The 23,629-nt window shown below is 38.3% G+C and overlaps 1 protein-coding gene across 4 annotated transcripts in view; it reads right to left on the bottom strand.

Moving 5' to 3' along the window:
- The window catches only part of FOCAD (focadhesin), a 102,811-nt gene that overhangs the window by 17,900 nt on the left and 61,282 nt on the right, over positions 1–23,629 (bottom strand). For all 4 annotated transcript variants that reach the window (XM_021380256.1, XM_021380259.1, XM_021380257.1 and 1 more), the window contains 9 exons: positions 18,561–18,653; positions 15,892–15,980; positions 13,701–13,742; positions 11,187–11,295; positions 9,233–9,349; positions 7,456–7,694; positions 5,803–5,892; positions 1,844–1,991; positions 77–196 (listed from right to left, as the gene is read on the bottom strand). In XM_021380256.1, coding sequence (XP_021235931.1) covers positions 77–196; positions 1,844–1,991; positions 5,803–5,892; positions 7,456–7,694; positions 9,233–9,349; positions 11,187–11,295; positions 13,701–13,742; positions 15,892–15,980; positions 18,561–18,653 — 1,047 coding nt within the window. The remainder of the gene's footprint in view (positions 1–76; positions 197–1,843; positions 1,992–5,802; positions 5,893–7,455; positions 7,695–9,232; positions 9,350–11,186; positions 11,296–13,700; positions 13,743–15,891; positions 15,981–18,560; positions 18,654–23,629) is intronic.

The raw sequence follows: 23,629 nt of genomic DNA, 5'->3' as shown, positions 1-23,629 counted from the left end.
AGATATAGCAGGATGTGGCCTTAAATAGGTAAGAGACAAAGAGAACTGAAAAAAAGCCCAAACTCTGAATCATCACCTGCAGATTTTTTTCCACTAAGGTCCGCAGCTTGTTCATGGCCTCTTCAGCCTCTGCTGCTTCTATGATTCCAACACTGAAAGCAGAGACACAGGAACAGGCAACAGAATAGGCAAGTACCTGAAAAAAATAAACAAATTCTGCTACCCAGCACTATTCAATTTCAGTGCAAACAGTAGAAGCCAAGGAACACTCTTCATAGCTTATAGTGCTGCCTCACTGACAGAGAACAAAAATTTGTCTTATTTACAAGATCTGTCAAATAATCCCACAAAATAAAAACACAACAAAACAAATAAGCAAACAAAACCAACAAAGATAGGGCCAATTTCTGATCTTCTGCATAAATGCAGTTACTTTTCTACACACAAGTATCCAATCACTATTTATGTCAGCATCCACAGCATGTTATGATCCCATCCATGATGGAAGCAGGCCTGCAAAGCCAGAAGAAGAGTATACAGTAGAACAGTCTCCCTCACAAAATATATGACACCAGCCTCATGTCCCAGCAGAGAGTTTCACAAATGACGCTATTTTTCTGTTCTTTAGCTTTAGATACGAAGAGTAAGGAAATGAAGTCTGATCTTTCAGTAAGGCAGCTGTGCCAGTTGTTCACTCTCCTTTGCACCAATGCTACGCAACAGAACATATATAGGAATTAAAGAGCTCCTACCGGCCGGACAGAGTTAGCAACAATTTGACTTCAAGAAGTAATGCTCAGATTGAACCCCTTACTGCAATGTGGCCAAAGCCATCTCTTAAGAACAGGACTGTATGCCAGCCATTTCTAGCCTCTAGAGCCTTTCATAAATACAGTAGCACTCAGCCTACAGTGCTGGTGAAATTTAACTGGTGTAATTATCTATGCAATATCTCACAGAGTTTAAAGTGAATAAGGCAATTTTTGTATCATCTAAAATTAACTCACCATGTTAAACATCTGCATTTCATCTCAGAAGTTGCTTATTGAACTAAGCTTAAGTTCAGTAAAACACTTCAAGACTCTCAGGAGAGATAAGCTATTTCCTATCTCCAACTCTGCTAACTCCCTTAAAAAAATAGAGGATTGTGCAACTCTGCTGCTCAGCTGCTGTGAGCTTGGATGTGAAGATACACGGCTGGGGTTATTTTTTTGTGCAAAAACCTGTTTATCCTGATTCTTGTTTACAGCTGTAAACTTCTTCAGTTTCATGAGCTTTCTTTCTCAAGCTTTACCTCAGCAAGGTCATAGACTCACTCGTACATGGGCCATGTCAAAACTTAGCAGAATATATCTTCGCAAATGATACTGAAATGTACATTCAAATTTAGCACCACTCAGTTTTTTAAGTTTTCAGAACTTAGAAAGAGGACAGCTCAGAAATTAAAAAGAGAACAGCAAACATATCCATAGTAACTTTCACAAGCAAGAGACTCACGTTAGGTAGTGACAACAGTCTTCAAAGCAGGAAGCAGAAGGAATACTGAAGAAGGAAATATTAATGTTCTCTGAGAATAACTTGCTGTTTGCTTTCTAGTAGAACAGATGAGTAGCACTTTAGAGAACAATGTCTTTCTTTAACCCTTTCAGGCAATTTCCTACTGTTTGTGCAGCATCACGGGTTATTCTAAAATTGTTTTCTTCAACAGACATAAAACCAGGCTGATATTGTAAAAGAAAGATACCAGTACTACTGGTAAAAAGTTTCAGTAAAAAGTTGAATTATTAACGGTGGCCAAGAAAGAAAAACAAAAATTTGAAATCTGTGATAAAACAGGTCATACCTCCTGGACCCATCTGCTTTGATCCTCACTGTTGTCCAAGTATGCGCACAGTTTTCGCAGTGAAGCAGAAACGTGTACTCGTGATTCCGTTTGGCTACTGTGACTCATAAATGAAAGAACAAGTCCCACTCCCAAAATACATCCAGTGCTTAAAAAGAAGAAGAATAAAAAAAAGATTAGCTATGTCTCGGCTGCTCTGAACTTTTTTACTCTTTTCTCATCCCCAAATTACACTTGAGTGCATCTCTCTACACCTCTGTTTCACTTGGCCATCTTGTTTGTGATTTACAAAAATATATATATACATATATACAGTTTGTATATATGTATGTATAGTATGTATATATATGATATATACATACACATGTATATATATCATATATAATCTCTAATTTCCCAACTTGTTCCAGATGTTTCACTGCCAGCATAGTAGACACACAGCCCAGTTGTCATTACACATCTTTGAATCCACTGTTACTTCTTTCAATACCACAGTCTGGCATTGTACAGAGTTAATACAATGTATTATACAGCAGAATGAAAGACTTCACAAATGAATTCTGAAACAAAATAAATGGTTTGTATTTCAGGATGAAGGAAGACTGACATTTTAAAATTCTGCTACTGAGGTGAGTTTAACAGGTTTCTAAATGAAGAATAAAAAAATGTAATGAATTGAAAATACCTTATATCCAAATCAAACAGTTAATGGTCTTGCAAAAAAAATCCATAAAAATCAAAGGCTCTGCAAAGCAATTTAAAGGAAGACTACTATAAATTTTCAAGTTGCTTAATAATCTGCGCTTTACTGCATCCTTACTCAGCAAGTAAGCATCAACATTCATCATTTGCTCAATACTTCTCCAGTATTTATTCTTGCAAATGCAAGACAGTTCTGCACTGCAACAAAAAGCCACATCTTGCAGAATTCATCCTGGTTACAGGAAATTGCAAGGCAAGCCAGAAAACACTACTGCCTCCTGTTACTCTCAAAATAAAACTCTTCAAAAGTGAGAGCTAGTTCAATCTTCAACAAATTGTGTTTTTCTTTGTTTACACAAAAGGAGGAAAAAAAGAATAAAAACTGTCCAATACAGGGACTGTACAAAGTGTCACATTTGTTACACATATGCTATATGTCTACAACAAAAAGCCTACCTTTAATTTTTGCCCCCTCCTGACTATACTAAGGTTGATGTGAGAAAATCTATTCAATATGATTTAAGTGAAAAATGGGAGAAGTTAACAGTCATGAATGCAAGACAGTTCCTGCCTATGTGTCTTTTGAAGATAACTTGCTCTTCTGAAGTTTTAAGCATCGATAAACAGGCTTAGATCATTAGATCCCAGTTAAAGGTGTTTCTCCTTGCCTTTCCTTGCAAGCTGCTTGGCAGCCTGATATGGCTGTGATGCCACGTAAAAACATTCTGGACCAAAGTGTGGCAGAGCTTCACAGCCACTTCATAGAGTCACTGAACTGGTTGGGCTGGAGGGGAACTTAAAGATCACTGAGCTCCAGCCCCCTGCCATGGGCAGGGTTGCCACCCACCGGCTCAGGCTGCCCAGGGCCCAATCCAGCCTGGCCTTGAACACCTCCAGGGATGGAGCACCTCTAGGCAGCCTGTGCCACTGCCTCACCACTCTCTGTGTAAAGAATTTCCTCATAACATCTAACCCAAATCTTCCCTCATTTAGTTTTAAACCATTTCTCCTTGTCCTATCAGTATTAGACTATGTGAAAAGTCAATCTCCCTCCTGTTTATAACCCTGCTTTCAGTACTGAAAGGCTGCAAAGAGGTCTCCCCAGAGCCTTCTCTTCTCCAGACTGCTCCCTCTGCCTCCACTCGTAGGAGAGGATCACCTTCATGGCTTCCTCTAGACCCATTCACACTGCTCCACGTCTTTCTTGTGCTGGGAGCCACACACTGGCTGCAGTACTCCAGGCAGGGCCTCATGAGGGCAGAGTAGAGGGGGTCGGTCACCTCTGCTGTCCATCCCTCTTTTGATGCAGCTCAGGATGAAGCTGTCCTCACAGGCTGCAAGCACACTCTGCTTGCTCATGTCCAGTTTTTTATCCTCTGGAACTTTCAAGTCCTATGTAAATCTGCTCTCAGTGAGTTCTTCTTCCAGTCTGTACGCAACTGGGATTGTCCCAAAACAGGAACAGCATCTTGCACTTAGCCTTTCTGAACCTGATTAGGTTCTCATGAGCCCATTTTTCAAGCCTGTCCAGATCTCTCTGGATGACATCCCTTCCTTCTATCGTACCAACTGTACCACTCAGCTTGGTGTTTTCAAACTGGCCGAGGGTACACTTGATCCCACGCTCTGGGCTGTTGACAAAGATGGTGAAGAGTACTGATTACAGAATGGGCACCTGGAGAACATCACTTCTGACTGGTCTGGATATAGAGCTGTTCACTGCAGTCTTCTAGTTGCAACCACTTAAACAATTTCTTATCCACCAAACAATCCACCACTGAAATCCATATCTATCAAATTTAGAGATAAGGATGTTCTGTGGGACTGTGTTAAAGGATACCTTAGATGGCCAGGTAGATGATGCACCACGTTAACATATGCTTAGCCACTTGAAACCATTTGAAATGCTTTTGCCCTTTTAAAAGATTATGAAATTCACTTACTTTCCTCCCTGCAGTTGAAGGCAGAGTACTGATTTACAAGCATTACTCTCATGGTGACCTTTTTCAGACAAGAAAGTAGAGTATTGTATGTATGTTAGATTTAAACAGGTTCTTACAGAACTTAAGTGGACTCTTGCCATGCTAAAGCATTGGTTCAGGGAAAAAAAGATTCCTGTTACTTATCATTTATTAAAAACAGCACTTATTCAAGATGAGAATTCTCCTAATTAAACAAAGAAATAATATATGTAAACAACGTTCCTATCAAGACTTGACATGATGAGTGAGGGGTGGCTGTATATCTGCAGAGTACGCAGATTAATAAACCTCTTTATTAGCTAAACACTCAAAGCAGGAGAAAAAATGTTAAAGCCTCTTTCTCAGTAATGTCCTTCAATACGTGAGATGTTTCAACACTCTAGAGAAGCATGTTCTTGGACAGAAAAACACATTTTCCTAAAGAGTTAGGTGTTATTCCACATGGGGTGGAGGGCTTGCTTTCCATCACACAGCAACACAAGTCTCTGTGACGTGGTGGCAGAAACCTTGTCCACATCATGGCAGGATGATGAACTGCCCATGGGTGTCTGTCATCTCCGCTGGAACTCTACTGAACATAACTGACTGTGGAGCAGCCACCAGAGAGAAAATTATTAGTGCTGGCATTCAGGTGAAAAAGAGCTCTGCCCGTCCCTCATTTCTACAGCAGAAGATATTCTCGGAAAACTTGGTATGCATTTAAAAAAACTAAAATAAAACAGCATCACCAGTTGAGCACAGCTGAAACACTCACACCTAAGGCATATGACCCACAATCAGCTGTGCCTATCATCCTGCTGGAAAGACCGTTGCTGTACAAGAGTAATGCCATTTTTGGACAAGTCTGCCACATTTACAGCTCTACATATGGTGTGAGGTGGGAGGGTGAGAGGCAGCAGCATGAGCTGAGACATGAGAGGCTCAGACTGGAGTGAAAGAGAAGCTTTCCCTCACCAGGATGGCCCATCCACGAAGCTGTGGCGCAGGCAGGTCAGGCCTGCTCCAGACTGTGAATTTCAAACCCTGACAGAGGGTTGTCTTGCAAAAGTCTTGCATAATGCAGTCCAACCCGATAGCTGAGTCTGTTTTGGGAATGATGTGGACTTCCCAAAGTCCTTGCCACCTGCGTAAGTCCATGATTCTACAGAATTACTCAAAAAAAGCAGTCTCCTTATTTCTATACACTTCTCTACAAAATTTAGGAATAGAAATTTGAATGAAAAAAACAAGAGTCCAAAATAAAACAAAATATAATCAGTAATGTAAGAAACTCACTTGTACTCCAGACTGGAGTCAAAACAACAGTCTTCCAATGCATCCAGGGACTTCATTAGAACTAAGTTCATCTGTTGACCAGGTAACTCACTGCAAAAGAGAAGAAAACAGAAAATAAAATACAAATACGGTTCTGCTCTTCAAATCATACATGATATTAACTTTCTGCTATGAAGGAATATGTCACTAAATAAAATTATTTTCTTGCTTTAACGGGTTCTGATACTGGCCTGTAAGCAATGACTATTGAACTGGCCATTTGTGTTACTTTCAGGTAAATATATTCATATAATTATGCAAATAATACAAATATATTTAGACATCAATTGGCACCCATTATTGATACAAATCCCAGAAAGAAAGCGAACATTAAGAATTTACAAAACACACCTGACAATGAAAGAAGGCAAATAAGAGAAAATGTAACCTCAGCTAGACTGGTAGCTATTTGTAAAAGGATTTCATTTATATTTTAAGGTACTAGCTCTGGAAATCTATCTCTCTATCCATTTGCCTAATATACTGATAAAACAAAGGAAGCTTTGTCTCTCATTCCAAAGATGTCACAGGGACTCCCCCTTACAAAACATACCCACAGCTGTCTTTATGAACAGGACATGTTTAATACAAATTATCTCTATGTTTTGACATTACCTATAGCTGCATCCCTAGGATGTGGTGCAAGGCAATGTTTGGAAGAATATTTAAGATTAAGTTTTGAAATTAAGTAGTGCAGTGGAAGAAAAAAAATGGATTTGGTTTAGTTCATAAGAGGTTTGTTTGATTCCTTTTAATGTTTTTGTTGTGTTTTTTTTTTTAAGATATATGTCAACACTCTTCACCAAACTGAAAAAATTAAACAAAACAAAATAAAGGCTCACATACACCAAAATACCAATGTCATTTGTTCCTACTTAAGAGCATTTTAATGTTTGTTAGTAGCTCAGTTATCATCACTGACTCTAATCATTCATGGGCAGTGCATCAGCAAATCATGCTGTTGAACTGGATGCAGGAAGCTGACACCAAAAAATGAAGATCAGCACAGAGCCATGCAGCATGCTCTTTAACAGCAGATGTTTCAGAAACATTAACTTTGTCATTAAGTTGGACTAGTACAGAAGCAAACCTGCATCTCAGATTCTCTGGAATCATTTAAAATTTGTGACCTTACTTCTCATCTTCAGCACTGCTGCAACAACACACCTGAAAGACCGCCCATTACACTTCCACCATTGTAGCTCTGTCGTCATATAGGTAACATTATGCAAGGAGAAACTACTCGGTGTACAGAATATCACTTTGAAAGGGACAAGTGAGATCTGTGAACTATTTTACAATTAAGCCTCCCAGAGCAGCTAGTACACTTTAAAGATATGAAAGCAGTCAACTATCAGGATGTACATGCACCTTAAGGATATAATGAAAATTAATCAATCATTCTGAAGGAATGCCGGCAAAATATCCAGAATAGCAGAGTTGGAGGGAAAAAAGCAATTACAATAAAAGATACCTTATAAGAAATGTTGCAAAACACCTCATGAATCATTTGCCTGTGACTTGTAAATACTATATTCCCTAGACCATAAAAGCTGCATACAGGAAAAAGCAGGAAGTTATTTCCACACCTTCATTACACACAGTAATCCTTACCTGACTTTTTCTTCACACAAACGTGAGATAAACATCCCCAAAGCAAGACCCATGTGGATTTGAACTGCTTGAGACTCATCAGCATTTGGTTTCCCAGGTAACCTGGCAGTCAGCATATTCAGGACTTCCTCAACCTTCTCCTTGCATGATACAATGATAACTGGCACCAGAAGAGACAAAGCAGTGGCTGCACAGGAACGAGCTATAGCACTAGCAGTATTTTCACCAGAATAGGATTTCTAGAAAAAGATTTTCAAAAGATTTATTTTTTCTTTTCCTCTCCTGGGGAGGAAATAAAATTCCTTTTCAGGCAGAAACATTCAGTACTTCTAGAATCTAAAATAAATATCCATCCAGTATAATATTAAAAATATATATATATATATTTTGTAAGCAGAGTGGATTTTAGGAGTGAAATGTGAGCCATTTCATATGTCCATTTCAAAAATATCTTTAAAACAGCATTGTTCCCAAAAGCAGGAATTATAAAAAACTGCTTAATGCCAGCCAAGTACTTGAATCTCCTCACATTTAGCCACTTCAGTGCTTAATACTGCATTTGGTGACATATCCCCTAACAGTGATGACAGGGGTCATATGCCAGAGATGGTCTTTCAAAACTTCCTTCATTTATGCAGTATTATCTTCTCATATGATTTTTATTACTTTGGTAATAAAGACAAAAACTCAAGGCAAATCCAAATATAAACAGAAGACACATTAAAAGAAAAGGAAAAAAAAGAAAAACATATTTTGATTTTCCTATATTACAACTATATTTCCTATATTACCTATACATTCCTATATTTTGTATATTACAACTCAAGTGGGACCTTGACAAACTCGAAAGGTGGGTCCGTGTGAACCTAATGACATTCAACATAGCGAAGTGCAAGGTTTTGCACTTGGGTCAGAGTAGTCCCCAGATACATATACAGACTAGGAGAAGAACTCCTTGAGAGTAGCCCTGCTGAGAAGGACCTGGGGGTCCTGGTGGAAACATGAGGGAGCAGTGTGCTCTTGCAGCTTGGAAGGTCAACGGTATCCTGGGCTCCATCAGAAGAGGGGTGACCAGCAGGAACAGGGAGGTGATTGTCCCTCTCTATTCTGCCCTTGTGAGACACCATCCAGAGTACTGCATCCAGTTCTGTGGCTCCCAACACAGGAAAGATGTGGAGCTGTTGGAGAGGGTCTAGAGGAGGGCCATGAAGATGATCAGAAGGCTGGAGCACCTCCCCCATGAAAACAGGATGAGGGAACTGGGCTTGTTCAGCCTGGGGAAGAGAAGGCTGTGAGGAGACCTCACTGCAGCCTTCCAGTATTTAAAACAGGATTATAATCAGGAGGGGAATTAACTTTTTACAAGGGTAGAAAGTGAAAGGACATGGGGGAATGGTTTCATACTAAAGGAGGGGAGATTTAGATTAGATGCCAGGGAAAGTTTTTTTTTACTGAGGGAGTGGTGAGGTGCTGGAAGAGGTTGCTCAGAGAGGTTGTGGATGCCCCATCCCTGGAGGAGTTCAAGACCAGGCTGGATGGGGCCCTGGACAACCTGGTCTAGTATCAGATCTGGAGGTTGGTGGCCCTGCCTTTGGCAGGGGGGTTGGAACTGGATGATTCTTGGGGTCTCTTCCAACCTGAGCCATTCTATGATTCTAACTACAACAGTGCAAACAGAATCAGAAAACTCCAGACTAAGAATTCCATGCAAAAAATACGGATATATTTGTTATATAAGCTTTGTTAAAAGCTTTGCTTTTAACGCTGCAGGACGTACCTGGTAGAACCATGGGAAGACTTGTCCTTTGGGGCGATAACGGCTATTCACAATGCTAAAGAGAGTCTCTATAACCATATAAATCCATTGTTGCAAGGGAAGAAAATCAGGTACAGTCTGCAAAAATCAAACCCAAATATTCATTGTTATTTTTTCTTAAATCAGGCTCTGAACAGAAGCTCAGCAGCTAATGTTCCAGCGATGATCCAAGCAGAATGCAGTTTTGTTACCCTTATGCACAGCATGTTTTATTTGACAACACCGACCCTTTAGACACTACTTTTGAACAGATTATTGAGTTAAAGCAAACAGCTGTCAGAGAGCCTCACAACAGCAGCAAAGAAAAAAACAACAAAACACATTCACAACTCTGAACTCTTACAGCTTGTCTGTAAGTTATAGTCTTCATGAATTCTTTCAGACCAAGATATAAGTTTAATGTAGCCACAAAAACTAAACATGGCTAGTGAAGTAACTGCAGTCTGGTTATTAAGTATGAGAATCTACAAGAATGTTTAGCCTAGCTATTTTAGTCTTATTGAAATCTGACAGGAAAACCTAAATTCTAATGAAGTAACTATTACATACAAGCTGACAAAAGACATCTGAAAAACAAGACTGTTTCTCCCCACACATTCTTTTGAAGGCTTGGCCAGTAATAAAGGATATTAGAAAAATAAACCTTACACAGCCCCTCACACACACACAAATAATCAGCAACCTCAATTTGCCCTGTCACAAAAGATATAACTTATCCATGACATAAATAATATATAGTTCAACTGCTTCTACCTAAAGAGGGCACCTTGAAGTGTAATCCACTCTTCTGCTAACAGACTGTGGGTCCTTATTACATGTGGTTCAAAATTTGTTTCACTCTGTGTAGAAATCAAATAACTTTGGGGGAAATTATGGCAAAACAGTGCATTTTTTTTAGGTGTAAGGAGTAGCATATTCACTAGTCATAACAGTAAGAACAAAATAACAATGAATGGCTACCCAAACACTCAAACTATGCAAAAAATGTCTCAGTTTCTGAGACAGAAGTAATCAGAGTCATGTAGCATTTCAGCATGTGAATGAGTTATTGACATGTTTTTACAAAATGTGGAGAAAGCTCAATCAGAAGTTCCTCCCTCCCTCTCAGTCATATTTTGCATTTCCACACAAGTCATTAAACTTTGCTTTGTGACCAGCTGTTCACATAATCATATGCATTTTGTGACACTGTAATAATCTTCCATCATCAGCCAAGTCAAAAGTTTCATTCAAAATGCTATTCAAAGACAACAGCCAAAGAAGACTGAACAAGCTAGTATATAAGAAAAAATATTTTTCAGGTGACCAGAAAACAATAAACTAATGAAATTAATCAAAAGTGCATTATCTTCTTTCCTTGCAACCTTTATGTATCTTCCTTAAGTGACCTGCATCTGTCAGCAAAAGATGTCTGTATTAGTAAGTGCATTTAATCCCACCTACAGTATATACTTGTTGATCTGAAATTTATTTTGACTAAGTGGTTGATTTTTAGACCTCTCCTATTCACAAATATAAAATCTGGATCATCACAGTTATTACATATTGTAACATTATGAGATGCTATGCTGACACAGAAGTAGTGTCTACTACATCATCCTAAAACACTCCCTTGTATCTGATTAAGTGGTAAGAAAAGAGACTGGTGGGGCTTCAGTGTTCACTAGACCTTTATCTCATATGACAAAGCTAGTGTACTTTTCTTTTCAGAAGATGCCTGCTTGCTCTTATTGAAATCACCAAGCTGCTTTTATGTGGATCACACAGCAACTACAAGATGAGATCACTGAACAGGGTGAAATCTGAATTTCAAAGAATGAATTACTTCACACCCACTTACTAAATCCTCAAACATACCCGGTCATATTACTTCACTACATTCCACTACAAGAATTTATTTCCCAGATTGACTTACCTCAGGCATGCCTTCAGTGTCTGAGGAAAGGTTGCTTTCATATTTGGCTACAGCAACTGCAAGACCAGCCAAGGCTAAAATAGAGTTTCCTTTCACCACTGGGCTTTCTCTAGACATAAAAAAGGCGAAGAACAGTCAAGAGGCATAATGGATATGCAGGCAAACAAACAAGTATCTCAATAAAGGAAGTTATGCTACAGGGTGTCCAGGAGGGAAGGGCTTTGCACCAAGCAAATTCACTGCGCTATTTTCTAGCTCAACAAATGTGTAACATATTTTATCTTAATATATAATACATATAAACAGGCACCTGCTACTGCTCAAACAAGGGCTATCTTGCAGATCAATTGCACTCACAGGAACACATCAATTCATCATAGCTGGTACCATCTCTAGATAGGATAACACAAAAAACTCTTCAGATAGAGACTTCTGGACAGACAGGTGCCACAAAAGCATCTGTTTAGGAGATTTAGTAGAGCACCTACCACTGAAATCCTAACTTTAAAAAAGTTTTGAATGACTTTCCTATGTTATGAAACATTCATATCATGGACAGTAACAGGTTTCAAAGAGTATGAACCTCTACCACAGTGTAAACCTTTCTTTTCCTTTTAAAGAACTCAGGAAAAAAAAACTGCCACTTGAAAATATGATATAGGAAGTAATTATATTCAGTTTCATGAAAAATAAGACATCCATTTCCCCATCATTCCCAGAAAAAAAAAACATGTCACAATATAATTCTGCTAGAACCATCTTCGGTGTTTTATAATAACAGCAAATGATCAATGGAACTACAGGAGACCACCGAGAGCCTTACACTAGACCAATATATATTGTTATATTTTCTCCGTTAGTTTTGCATTTCCAAAAACTTCCTCAACTGTTGCTAGAGACATAAACCTACTCCACAAACTTAAGCATTTGTTCCTGATCGAAATATTTCATTTTCACAATGAAAATATGCTCTGGGTTTCTGCATTTTCTCTCTTATAAAAGACATCTTAATCGAATGTAATTGACCTTTTTCACACATTGAAAGTATTTCCTTTCAGATAAGAGATAACAGTAAATATTTATAATTAAGTATTCAGATAAGAGATACCTATAAATAACTACAATTAAGTGTTAAATTTGCTGTAAACTCCCTAAATCTCTTGCCTTAAATAATTTTCTCATGTTACAGAGCCTTTCTTGCTGCTGTCAAATTCTAAGAGGCTACACTTCATGAAGTCCATAAGAGTAATTTCTAAATCTGTACTCTCAAGAAAGCCAAATGCTTTAATTTTAAAGAGAGTACAAATCATCATGCTAACAATGGGACCCATGAGGGGTCTTACTCTTCACTGAAAATATAGAACCAATTAAGTATTTTCTTAAAAGAAAGTCAATAAACGCAAGAAGTTCTAGAGATGTGACCTATGCACAGGGAATCTGTCTACTGTTACCTAAAGAAAATTCAACACTTTCTCCCAAAACTGGAAAGTCTGCTACCTTAAATGGTTTTGCTAGTGAACTTTTATAACTAAAATTGTAGCTCTCACTCTGAGACACAGGATATATTTGAGGTTTATTATTTTATTCCTCGTTCTGATACCTTAACACATGTATTTATTGAGTAGATAAAATATCAAATATATCTCTCAACTTCTTTAAGTGACTCCTTTCAAGATGGGCTGACAGGCAAGGAAATTGAGCAGCTGGGAATATCAGAACAATGGTAAGTTAAAAAAAAGAAAAAAAGTTCAAGTATTGATTAAAACATCCATAATCTTCAGCTCAGGTATTATTCCAAACTTAGTCTTTTCTACACTTACAGGAGATTTCATGGTTCAGCTGATTACATTTTTATGATTTAAGACTTTTTAAGCACTTGCTCTTCTGAGAAATTATTTTTTCTGACACTTTCACTCAGCCTGGTGCAAGTGGTCAGTTTCCAGTTAACCACGGGCAAAGCAAAAGAAGACAGCTGCCACTAGAGAGTGATAGGAAGAAGTCAAGTCTGCCTATGAAGAAATGTTAAGATATTCATTGCTGACTGAAAGCCATGTGCCAATTCTAATAGCAAATTAACAAGCCTGTCACAATCTGGAAAAATGTAACTACTTGTCTTTGGAGGCATTAGGGCACAGAAAAAATACCTTATCTTGGGCACGGAAAAAACACCTTATCAGGAAGCAGTACAGCTTAGAAGAGCCAGCACTACACTACAGACCAGTCTACTTCTAGATAAATTAAGGAACTTGAGGTAGAGTTTGCTATTTAAAAAAGAAGCGACTAATAGCGTATACAGTAGTATACAAGCTTTATCCAAAACATTAGGCATCAGCCTGTCTAATAGATATAGTCAGTGGTAAAATGTTCAAAGCACAATGTGGGGAAGAGTTCCTTTGTTGAGCACGAGTCACATGAAAACATGAAACTGGCAGCGAGACAATTGCAGGAAGTATTTTACATCATCTACCACAAAAGAAACCTCATTCTCATCTGTAGTAAATATGTCATTCTTACTTTGAAGCACCTTTGATGACATCTGTCAACATATCTCTAACCCTGCAAGAGAAACAAAGAATTTAAACCATTGTTACGCTACAGTATGAATTCAGCTGATTGACTCTTATGTCTTACATGTGTGCATTTTTCACGTTCTTCAGAAAACTTAGTGCAAATTAATCACAGGTATTAAAACTGTATTAGTGCTCACCTACCACCCAACGTTCCTTCATGCTCATGGGGACTATCATACAAAATGCTTCTTTTTTTTTCCCAAAAGGCAGGTTTATACAATAGCCATAGATCTGTTTTTAATTCTGTCACAAAGATATTTCCAAATCACTGCACTCTAACTTGGCATAATAAAGTAGGAATGTTTTACAATGGACAACTGTAACAATCTACAGGACACTTACTATTCTCCTGAAAACAAGTATGAACAGTTATGCTATTAGGGAGTGTAGTAATCTGGATTTACTTAAACAAAAGCAGTAGGAATAGCTACAACTTCTTACACGACTGTAACTGATTTATAATAAGCAACTCCTCTGCATTTGTTTAGGTTTGCATTCATATTGAGACAGAAGCAGAGATGCAGTGTATCTTCTACCTTGTCAGGTTTGGGTGAGGAAAGTTCTTGTGCACCACAATATACAACACCAATTCATAAATCCTGGCCATGACTGTCACCTTAGACAGAAATATATCCTCCAGTCACAGCTCCACAACACATAATTGAAGATGAAATAATGTGATAGAAGACAAAAAATGCATGCCTCATAAAACAGACTTATATTTTAAGACTGAGTCGTGTCACTTAGCCTTTGAAAGAAATTCAGTCAGGGCTTCCTTCTACATATGATGTTTTCAAATACTTTTCAAATGCACTTAGAAACATTGACACCAATCTAAATATCAATGCAAAATAACATTGTTTTAGTCTATATCAAGCTGTTTACATTTGGGCTAAATCTGGAGGGCAGCACAAATACCTAACAGGTACTGGAGCTGGAACCCTGAAAGCATCAAGCAATTAATGGGCAAGAGGAGAAGACATGAAAGCTATATAATGAGGCCCAAATTTATTGCCTACTTTTATTTCTCTACTGTTATAGGGAATTCTGTTTGTTTTGAACATAGCTTATGTAAAAATGGTTTAAAAAATAGAAAGCAGATTTCAGTTCAAGAGAACTCTACAATAGCACTATTGCTCTAAGCATTTAAAATGTTTCTCTTTATTCCTTATCAAGAAAGGGATAAGACAGGGCATAGGTGCATACCAATATCCAGTCTCTCAGAACTACAGATGAAAGACAGAACAGAAAACTGTGCAACTATTAGATAAAGAATTCCTTTGTAATTCTTTGTAATTCTGCTTCTTGCTATGGAACTCTAATCTAGACTTAACTGGAATAAAGCCACTGAAATTTTGCATTGCTACTGAGTGTGACTTAATAGCACCCTTTTGACTGAAATAAGCAAAGGTCATTTTGGTTTTCTTTGTACAGATTTTGGTCACACACACTTATGAACTTTGTTTACACACTTATTCATAAGCATAGAAAGAGACATCTGTACTGTCCATGCACATGTAGTTCTTTCTCTGTGAAGTCCCCCAAATTCCCAGCCTACCACCACTGGTTGTGCACATGCATGACTAAATCCTGAGACTGAGGCACAGAGCTCAAATGGGTGAAATATAAGTACTTGAGGATATGGAACTGAGCATGCATCATGTGTTTAGTTTTAAACACATCACTTACTGTATACACTTCAGCTTACTGTGTGAACTGAGATGTCTCAGTTTATTACTACATATGTCACTCTGTGACTTACATTTCTTACATAAATTCATTTTCAGTGAGGCAGCCCACAAAATCTCTACAGGAAGGTTTTGCTTTTTTCCATAATTCTTGTACTTCAACACAACACATGATAAATACAATTTCCATTCCTTCCAGTTGCTCACACTGTAGTTTTGAACAAGGTAGAGAGGCAGGTACCTCTGAGCTTGTGAATACCAGCACCCTTCCACACTGTTCCTTGGTAACCTTTTTTTCTTCCCTGAAATGGATATTTTATCTATTTTTTTGTCATTAGTACTTATACAAACTGTTAAATTTGCAAAATTGAAGGCTTTCAAGTCTTGCCCTCTTCTGCCCTTCGTTTGTCACTACAAGTGACGAGGAACAGGTAAGCAATTCCTTACCAGAGCCATGCTGTAAACTGCTTGTACTGCACATCTTCAGGATCCTCTTTTCCATGTTTTAACTGCATCTCAAGCTCTGCTTGTCTTCCCTGCAGAATCACAGCATAAAACAAAAGCAGATCTTACACGGTTAATCATCACAAGACTTTTTCAGGAAATACCTGGATAACTAACCTTTACCTTGAGGGCTAACTCATAAGTTAACCAATTGCTTTTGATTTGAGACCCCACTGTAATACGCAACATATTAAGTAAAAGAATTTGCAATTTTTCATTCTGAATGAGAAAAAAAAATTGCAGATAGTACAAATCATAGAATCACCAAGGTTGGAAAAGACCTCTGACATCATCCAGTCCAACCGTCCACCTATCACCAATATTTCCCACTAAACCATGTCCCTCAGTACAACATCTAAAAGTTTCTTGAACACTTCCAGGGACAGTGACTCCACCACCTCCCTGGGCAGCATGTTCCAGCACCTGACATCTGGGAGAAGTATTTCCGTATGTCAAATGGTCAAAGATACTGAGAAATCTCTCACCTGGTATACGGAAAGAAACATGCACCTGTGGGGAGTGGAGAATGTACAAGCAGAGAATGAAATTTAGAAGCCTACCACCTAAAACAGTTTCTGAGAGCAAAATAGTACTTCCTTGATTCACTACTTAAAAGAGTTTCTCATCCTTTTCCTTCTTATGACCTCAGCCTCCTTCTACTTCAGTTTCTTCTCTGTATATCAGAGGAGATGATATGATGTGTCTAACAAGTTTTACCTAAATGCATTAAGCAGCTCTCCCTTACGTTCATTCTCAAACCTTGATACAACTATAGCTCAACTTGTTTGGGTTATCATTTGCTGCTTCTTATTAGGTTATTAAGCCTTAAGTGAAAAACATAGGCACATATGCTGTGTCTCTTTGGAACTGAACACTGAAAATCCAGATGTCACTTGAAAGGTGATTTGTAACTCCTAGAGACTAAAACAAAAGGTATGACACACTAAGTAGACAGCTGCATAAGATGTATGTTTTGATGTCAGAACCATAGAATATCCTGAGTTGGAAGGGATCTGCAAGGATCACTGAATGAGTCCAACTCCTGGCTCCACATAAGTCCACCCAAAAATAAAACCATATGTCTGAGAGTGTTGTCCAAACACTTCTTGAATGCAGAAGCACAATCTCAGATGAGAAATGCCTTGGCTTTACAGTGTGTTTAAATCTATTACAATTTCCTCAAACAACACTGGCTTAAGATCAAGATTAAATCAAGACCTGTAGAATCATAATGAAATTGAGTTCAGTCCCAAAAACATGCTGAATTTACACACTGGCCAAACTGGCAGAAGTGCTTAAACATTTGAGCGGACATACTACAGACAAGAGAACTTCCACATGTCCAAAGGGAAGATATCCTCACAGAAGTGCCTCGATAAACTGTGGAGAAGGCATTTACCCTTGATTAACAAACCATGGACTCTACAAACCTGTACCTCCAAAAAGTAGAAAAGGTTACTGTACTACCTGCTCTGAAATACTGAGTTATGCATGATTAAGACAATTCACTTTACACTGTAGTCTATTTCGGTCAGCTCAGATAAAATATACTATAGAAACACAAGGAGTAAAGATACTAGACCTCAACTTAAAAAAATGGTTTTACTGAGAGACCTCAGAAGTTGCTCTGAAAAACAAAAGTCAGGAAATCCTAGAGAAGCTTTCAGAAACAAGTAAATGCAAAGTTTCTCATGGTCTCAAACGGGAAGAAGGAGAAAAAGCAAGTAATTATATGCAAGCTACAATGGCCCCCTCTGTAGTTAAGACCTAAAATTACAATTTGAAAAACCACTGCTTGCTTTGTAATGAAGATCGATTTAGAAAATGATGTTCCCGGATATCCCAGGTAAAAACTGTTTTGAAAAATTTTAGAGAAACATATGATCTGCTGCACAGTAAAGGGACAGTCAAAGCTTTTTGAATTTGCTCAGCAATCTGAGCTGCCCATGCTGAAAACAGCTGACAAGGCCTGGAAATATAGATCAACAAGCCCTTCTAGTACTACAAAGGGAGACTTCTAGAAGGGAGGTATTTATTACAAGTTTTTACATTATTCTTCGACTGAAAAGGACTAATGACACTATTTTGCTCTAGATACCACATCAGCTAACCTAATGAAAGAGAAGTTTAAAAGCATTTCCTATACTTCTTATCAATAGATCAGTTAGAAAAATCAAAAGATGATTTCCTCACAATACAAATTCTTTTATTTGGCATGTAATGTTATTTAATTAATAATTTCTCAATACCTTCTGACCATTTAGTGGTAATGTTATCAGAAAATTCCTATCCAAAGTAATAGGATAAAGTTCTAGCTGAAATTTCACATTCTAAAAAGTAAACTGCAATTGGAATTGACTGTATGGGAACTTGACAGAGGAACAAGGCTGCAAGGACCAGAACTGTAAAAAAGAATTATACTTGTTCAAATAATTTCAGATTGTGCTGCTTGAAGACTCATTTTTATTTCCTTTTCAATAAATCTTATTCAAATCTGCAAGCTTCAGTTTTAAATTGTTTTTACTTACGTGGATGCTCATGCTGGAAGAAATGAAAACACATACAGCTTGAATGACTATTAATATGCACAGTATTCTGTACCTCAGAATTACCTGTAGGACTGCACCATAGGTTCGACTCATAAATCCCAACCAGGACTGTGGCAGCAGTATAGAGCGGTGCCATTCGGAAGGTTGAATGTTAACCTGTGCAACACACCAGTAAGGGTAGAAATGGTTACATTAATTCTTAACATACGCAAAACATATGTTCTTCAACCTGTGATTTACTGGCAACATTTTGCTAACGTTTTCAGGACATTATACATGCCTGTAGGAAATAAAAATTGGTAGCATTCTTCGTTCTCCTCTTCCTGGTTTTATCCACCCAACAGAAATGAAGATAATTGATCTCAGTAACAATCCATTTTCTAGTCATTGGTAGCTTAAAATAACTACAGTGGTAAATGAAATGCAATGGACCATAAATTCAAGGCCGCAAAAAAAACAGTTCTTATGGAGATCTTGGACTCCTGCATGACAGGTGTATCTTCTCCCCTAATTTGCCTATAATGCAACTTATAAAGTCAAAAAACATTAATTCACAAAACTGTGTAGCAAGAGTAATAAACAGCCTTTACTCTCTCTCTCCATGACTGCCTTAGTTGCAGCAATGTTCTATTAAAATATGAGTGTCTCATTCAGGTGTCTTCCTTTACATACCTGTGTTTTCAGATTAAAAAAAAAAAAGCTCTGCAATTAAAACTGCTTTGTTATGTCTTCTCATATTCTATGATAACTATAGAGAATTGATCTTTATTGATGCTGTTCAATTCTTCCTACTGTCTGCCTCTACCAAGATGATGAAAAAATGCCATCACAGCCATTTGGACTCCACGGGAAATGAGCTATTTAATCTCAGCACTTTCCGGGGTAGTAAGTTTTTAATAAGAGAAGGGTAAACTTGTCAGGCTAAGGTGAGATGGGATGAATATGTTTGAGCAGCCTCTGTTTAAGGCCTGCACTTTGCATTTCTAAATTAAAAACATCCCAGACTCCCTGACTTGTTAAAAAAAAAACCTCACCCTGTAACTATGATTAAACACAGTGCACAGTGATACAGGTTGGTTTCTTTAACAATAGGGATCAATATATCAGTTTAAGAACCAATAAATTTGTTTAGCAAAAGGAATCTGTAAGTGATAGTTCTAAAACTTTCCATTTCAACTTTAGTGGGGGAATAGTCTTGTTTTCCTCAATAATTTTGCACTGGGGACATAACAGAACACTTTCATCTTTTGCCTCAATGATTTTGCCTCACAACAAGCACTGGAGTCATAACAGAATGCTTTTATCTTTTGCCTCAGTAGGTGCAAGGACATATTCCTCGGATTCCACATACATTGTTTTAAATGTTGCTCACGATGGCCTAATAAGCAATGGAAATTTTCCAAACTGGGGAAAAGCAGCAGCAAAGTTAGTCACAAAGTCTCAGTGATGAAGTTGATGGTGAAAAATGGGGAAGAAGGAGGCAGGCACTCGACCACCTTAGATACTACTGAGCATGCCCAAAGGGTCATTAGCACATATTTAGAAGTCCTTGTAAAAGAATGAATATGTATGCCAATGTACAGCATATGTACATCTTAACTGTTCAGTGTAGAACCTGAACTCGGAGAGGCGCACTTGCTTGTCAAATCGCTCAGTAGATATTGTGAGCAATAAAGGAATGCCGCTTTCTAACACCACATTGGAGCTAGAGACTTTTCTTCCAGGATTTCAGATGAGAAAAGCCCATGTAGAGCAAGTAGCCTTCTGAGAGTAAGCCTGGCAAGATTGTTATTCCTCCTTTTGATTCCTTCTTATTTATTATGAAGACTAGCCACTCTTCAACACGTAAAATACTCCATGTTTCAAAGCATGTAAAGCTCTTTTTCCTTTGTCATGTGCTCCCATGGCTTCCTCTGCACAATCAACCTAGACAAATGAATACAATTCCCTTGCCTGTTCATTATCTGTGTCCTTCAGTTTTCATGTCTGTTTTATGCCCTTTGTGATCTACATAGAGCAGATAATATTATTTCTTTACATGGTTCTATGCTAAGGCTTCATGCCAATTATCATCATGTAAACTTAAAAGAGATAAGAGTAAGTACTAATACACCTATACAAATAAATACAATCCAAAAGTCAACGACCTACTTCACCATAAATCCCATGAACAGAAAAAACATCTTTAAATGCATTAGTAACACTAGTCTGTTTTTTCCAAATTTTATTCATGCATCCTGTCTTCCCTCTACTTACCAACTTATTCAGCGTGCTGATGAGCAAAGGCTCCAGTCAGAACTGTTTGCCTTAGGTTCCTGCAATATCTGCAGAAACACCGATCTCACTCTTTGCCTCTAATCTGATACTATTTTAGGCTTCAACATTAAACGAGAAAAATCTGAGTGAACGCTGTACGTTTCACCAGGCAATCTATACTTGTCTGAGAAGTGCAGGCCCTTCTATACACCTGATGTGCTCACATAGGAAAAAGAAAGCTTCATGTATATTTTTGCATTTAATACAGTCTCATCTGGAATGTATTAGTAGCATGTCTTACCTAAAATTTGAAATGTACTTGATGACCAGTGGAACTGCTGAGCGGCTCCTGATGAATTAGCTTTTTCACAGTAGCAAACATTTAGTGAATTTAGGGAATGAGAGAAAGATTGAGGAAACAGAACCACAACACAAAGAATGGTCCAATAAAGATTATCTAACATTGAAAATGGACAAAATGCTAAAGACTATCATGTAAATTGTGTTGATACTCAGTATTCAGTACAGTACTCAATCACTGAGAACACAATAACAGCTACATTAAGTGCTGGATAACCAGCACCAGGCAAGCCCAGACAAAGCTGAAGATTAGCAAAATCCACATGCTTTTGAAAGTGCAATTTATGTATTTATGTGTAAGAAGATATGGGTGAAGGAGGTGGAAGGGTGCTGGGAAAGAGGCTCAAGGGACTTCTGAACCACCTACAAGTGCTGGTGAAGCCTTGCTACACCTGATCCAGGGATATTCTTAGGAGGCATCATAGCCACATCAGGTTGCCAAGCAGGAAGCACTGCAGCCTGATAACTGCAGCAATGAGAAATACCCTGAGCTGGGAGCTAATCAGCTAAATCTGTTGATTAATGCTTAAAACCTTCAGAAGGACATGTCACTTTGAAGAGGTGTCACAAGCAGAGACTGTGTTGGCCAAAATACAGGAGAGGAAGCTCTGACAAACCATGGGGGATAGTACTGCTGTCCTTGAGTGCTTCTGAACACATATGGCACAAGCTGCACGCTATTGTGTCCAGTTCTGGGCTCCTCGGTACAAAAAAATCAGGGATCTTCTGGAAAGAGTCCAGCGGAGGGCCACAAAGATGATAAAGGGCCTGGAGCGCCTCTCTTATGAGGAAAGGCTGAGAGACCTGGGCCTGTTCAGCCTTGAGAAAAGAAGACTCAGAGGGGATCTAATCGATGTCTACAAATATCTAAGGTGCAGAAGGCAAAGGCATGAGCCAGACTCTTTTCAGCGGTGCGTGGCGACAGGACAAGGGGAAACAGCCACAAACTGAAGCATAGGAAGTTCCACACAAATGTGTGTAAGAACTTCATCACAGTGAGGGTGACGGAGCTGGGCTGCCCAGATTGGTTTTGGAGCCTTCTTCTCTGGACATGTTCAAGACCTGTCTGGATGCCTACCTGTGCAACCTGGTCTAGGGAGCCTGCTTTGGCAGGGGGGCTGGACTTGATGATCTTTAGAGGTCCCTTCCAGCCCCTACAATTCTGTGATTCTGTGCAAACAGTAAGTCCATATCCCCTAAAAAGTGCACTCTCAATAAAAAGTAAACATCATGACATGCATGAGTTTTCTTTCAGTGCTGTTGTCTTCCTGTTGCCACAAATCAAAACACTGCTCACTTGATTGGCTCTGAGACACTGCTAGCAGAGGGCACACAAAACAAATTTAGGAGTCAGTGAAACAAAGTCTGTTTCTATCACTTCTTGGGTATCTAATTAAGATAATACTGTTTAAAGAACAAACTTCAGGACCTATCAGTATTTATGACCCATCTTAAAATTTGTTGTTGGGCAGAAAGATAGGGAATTCCAATGAGTTCTTTTACCAAGCACAATAGGTTTCCACCTAGATAGTCCCACCCACTCACATGGTCCCTAGATTCAGCTCATCTCACTAACAAATATGTGGCTATGGAAATGTGTTTGAAACTTTACTCATGTCAGTGAAGTGTTTGAGTATGAGCTTAAACACTCTTCTCACACAAGGACATACAAAGTGTAGCCTCAGAGACTTCATAAATAAGGCTAGCATTGCATTTCCATATCAACATAGTGGTGATGTAACATCTCTTTGCTCCTCCAGTTTTGCTCAGAGGATCTTTTTTAACATTCTTGTATGCATAAACTTCCTAACCATCCTCCCAGACTTCCTTTGTGAGAAAATACTTGTCATTCTCCTCTAAGCCACACTGGTCTGAAGAGGAGGTTAGCAAAAATCTGTCAACAAACTTACTTCTTGAACACTGCTTAATCACTGGAGTAAAAACATTCAATAAATTCATTAGTGGAAACCAGCACAAAATGGTCCACAATGTGAATAACATCCTCTGAAGTATCTGGGCACAAAAGAATACACTACAGAAAATTCCTTTATAGAAAAAACAATTACCATCTGAAGTGCTTCAGGGACAAGGTTTGAATAAGTCCTTGAATCTCTTGATCTTAAAATCTTGATTTTAATTATATTAAAATCAAACCAGGAGGGATACAGAAGAAGCTGCTCCAAGGTGCATATCATCATATTGAATATTGATAAACATGCAAAGGCAAGACCATATTCCTCCTTTATTTTAAAAATACTGCACCACTTCAGGCTGTCAAAGTCACTATTTACAACATCTGCGTGCCAAAAGCAGCCTGTCTCACAAGCTTTTTGCACGAACCATAAACTGTTCCCTTCATCTCCATGAAAGAAATAAGAGCTGTCTGGGTAGCAAGCGGTAGGCCTAACAACTTTATTTCCTTTAAACCAAAACATACATCCAAAGAACCATCAAAACATATGGTGCATGATGTGAACATGTGTGACTCTTTGTCCTTATTCACTACTGAGAGACAA

This window comes from Numida meleagris, chromosome Z, assembly GCF_002078875.1.
Source record: "Numida meleagris isolate 19003 breed g44 Domestic line chromosome Z, NumMel1.0, whole genome shotgun sequence".
NCBI lineage: Eukaryota > Metazoa > Chordata > Aves > Galliformes > Numididae > Numida > Numida meleagris.
This window is presented reverse-complemented; position numbering and strand designations above follow the sequence as displayed.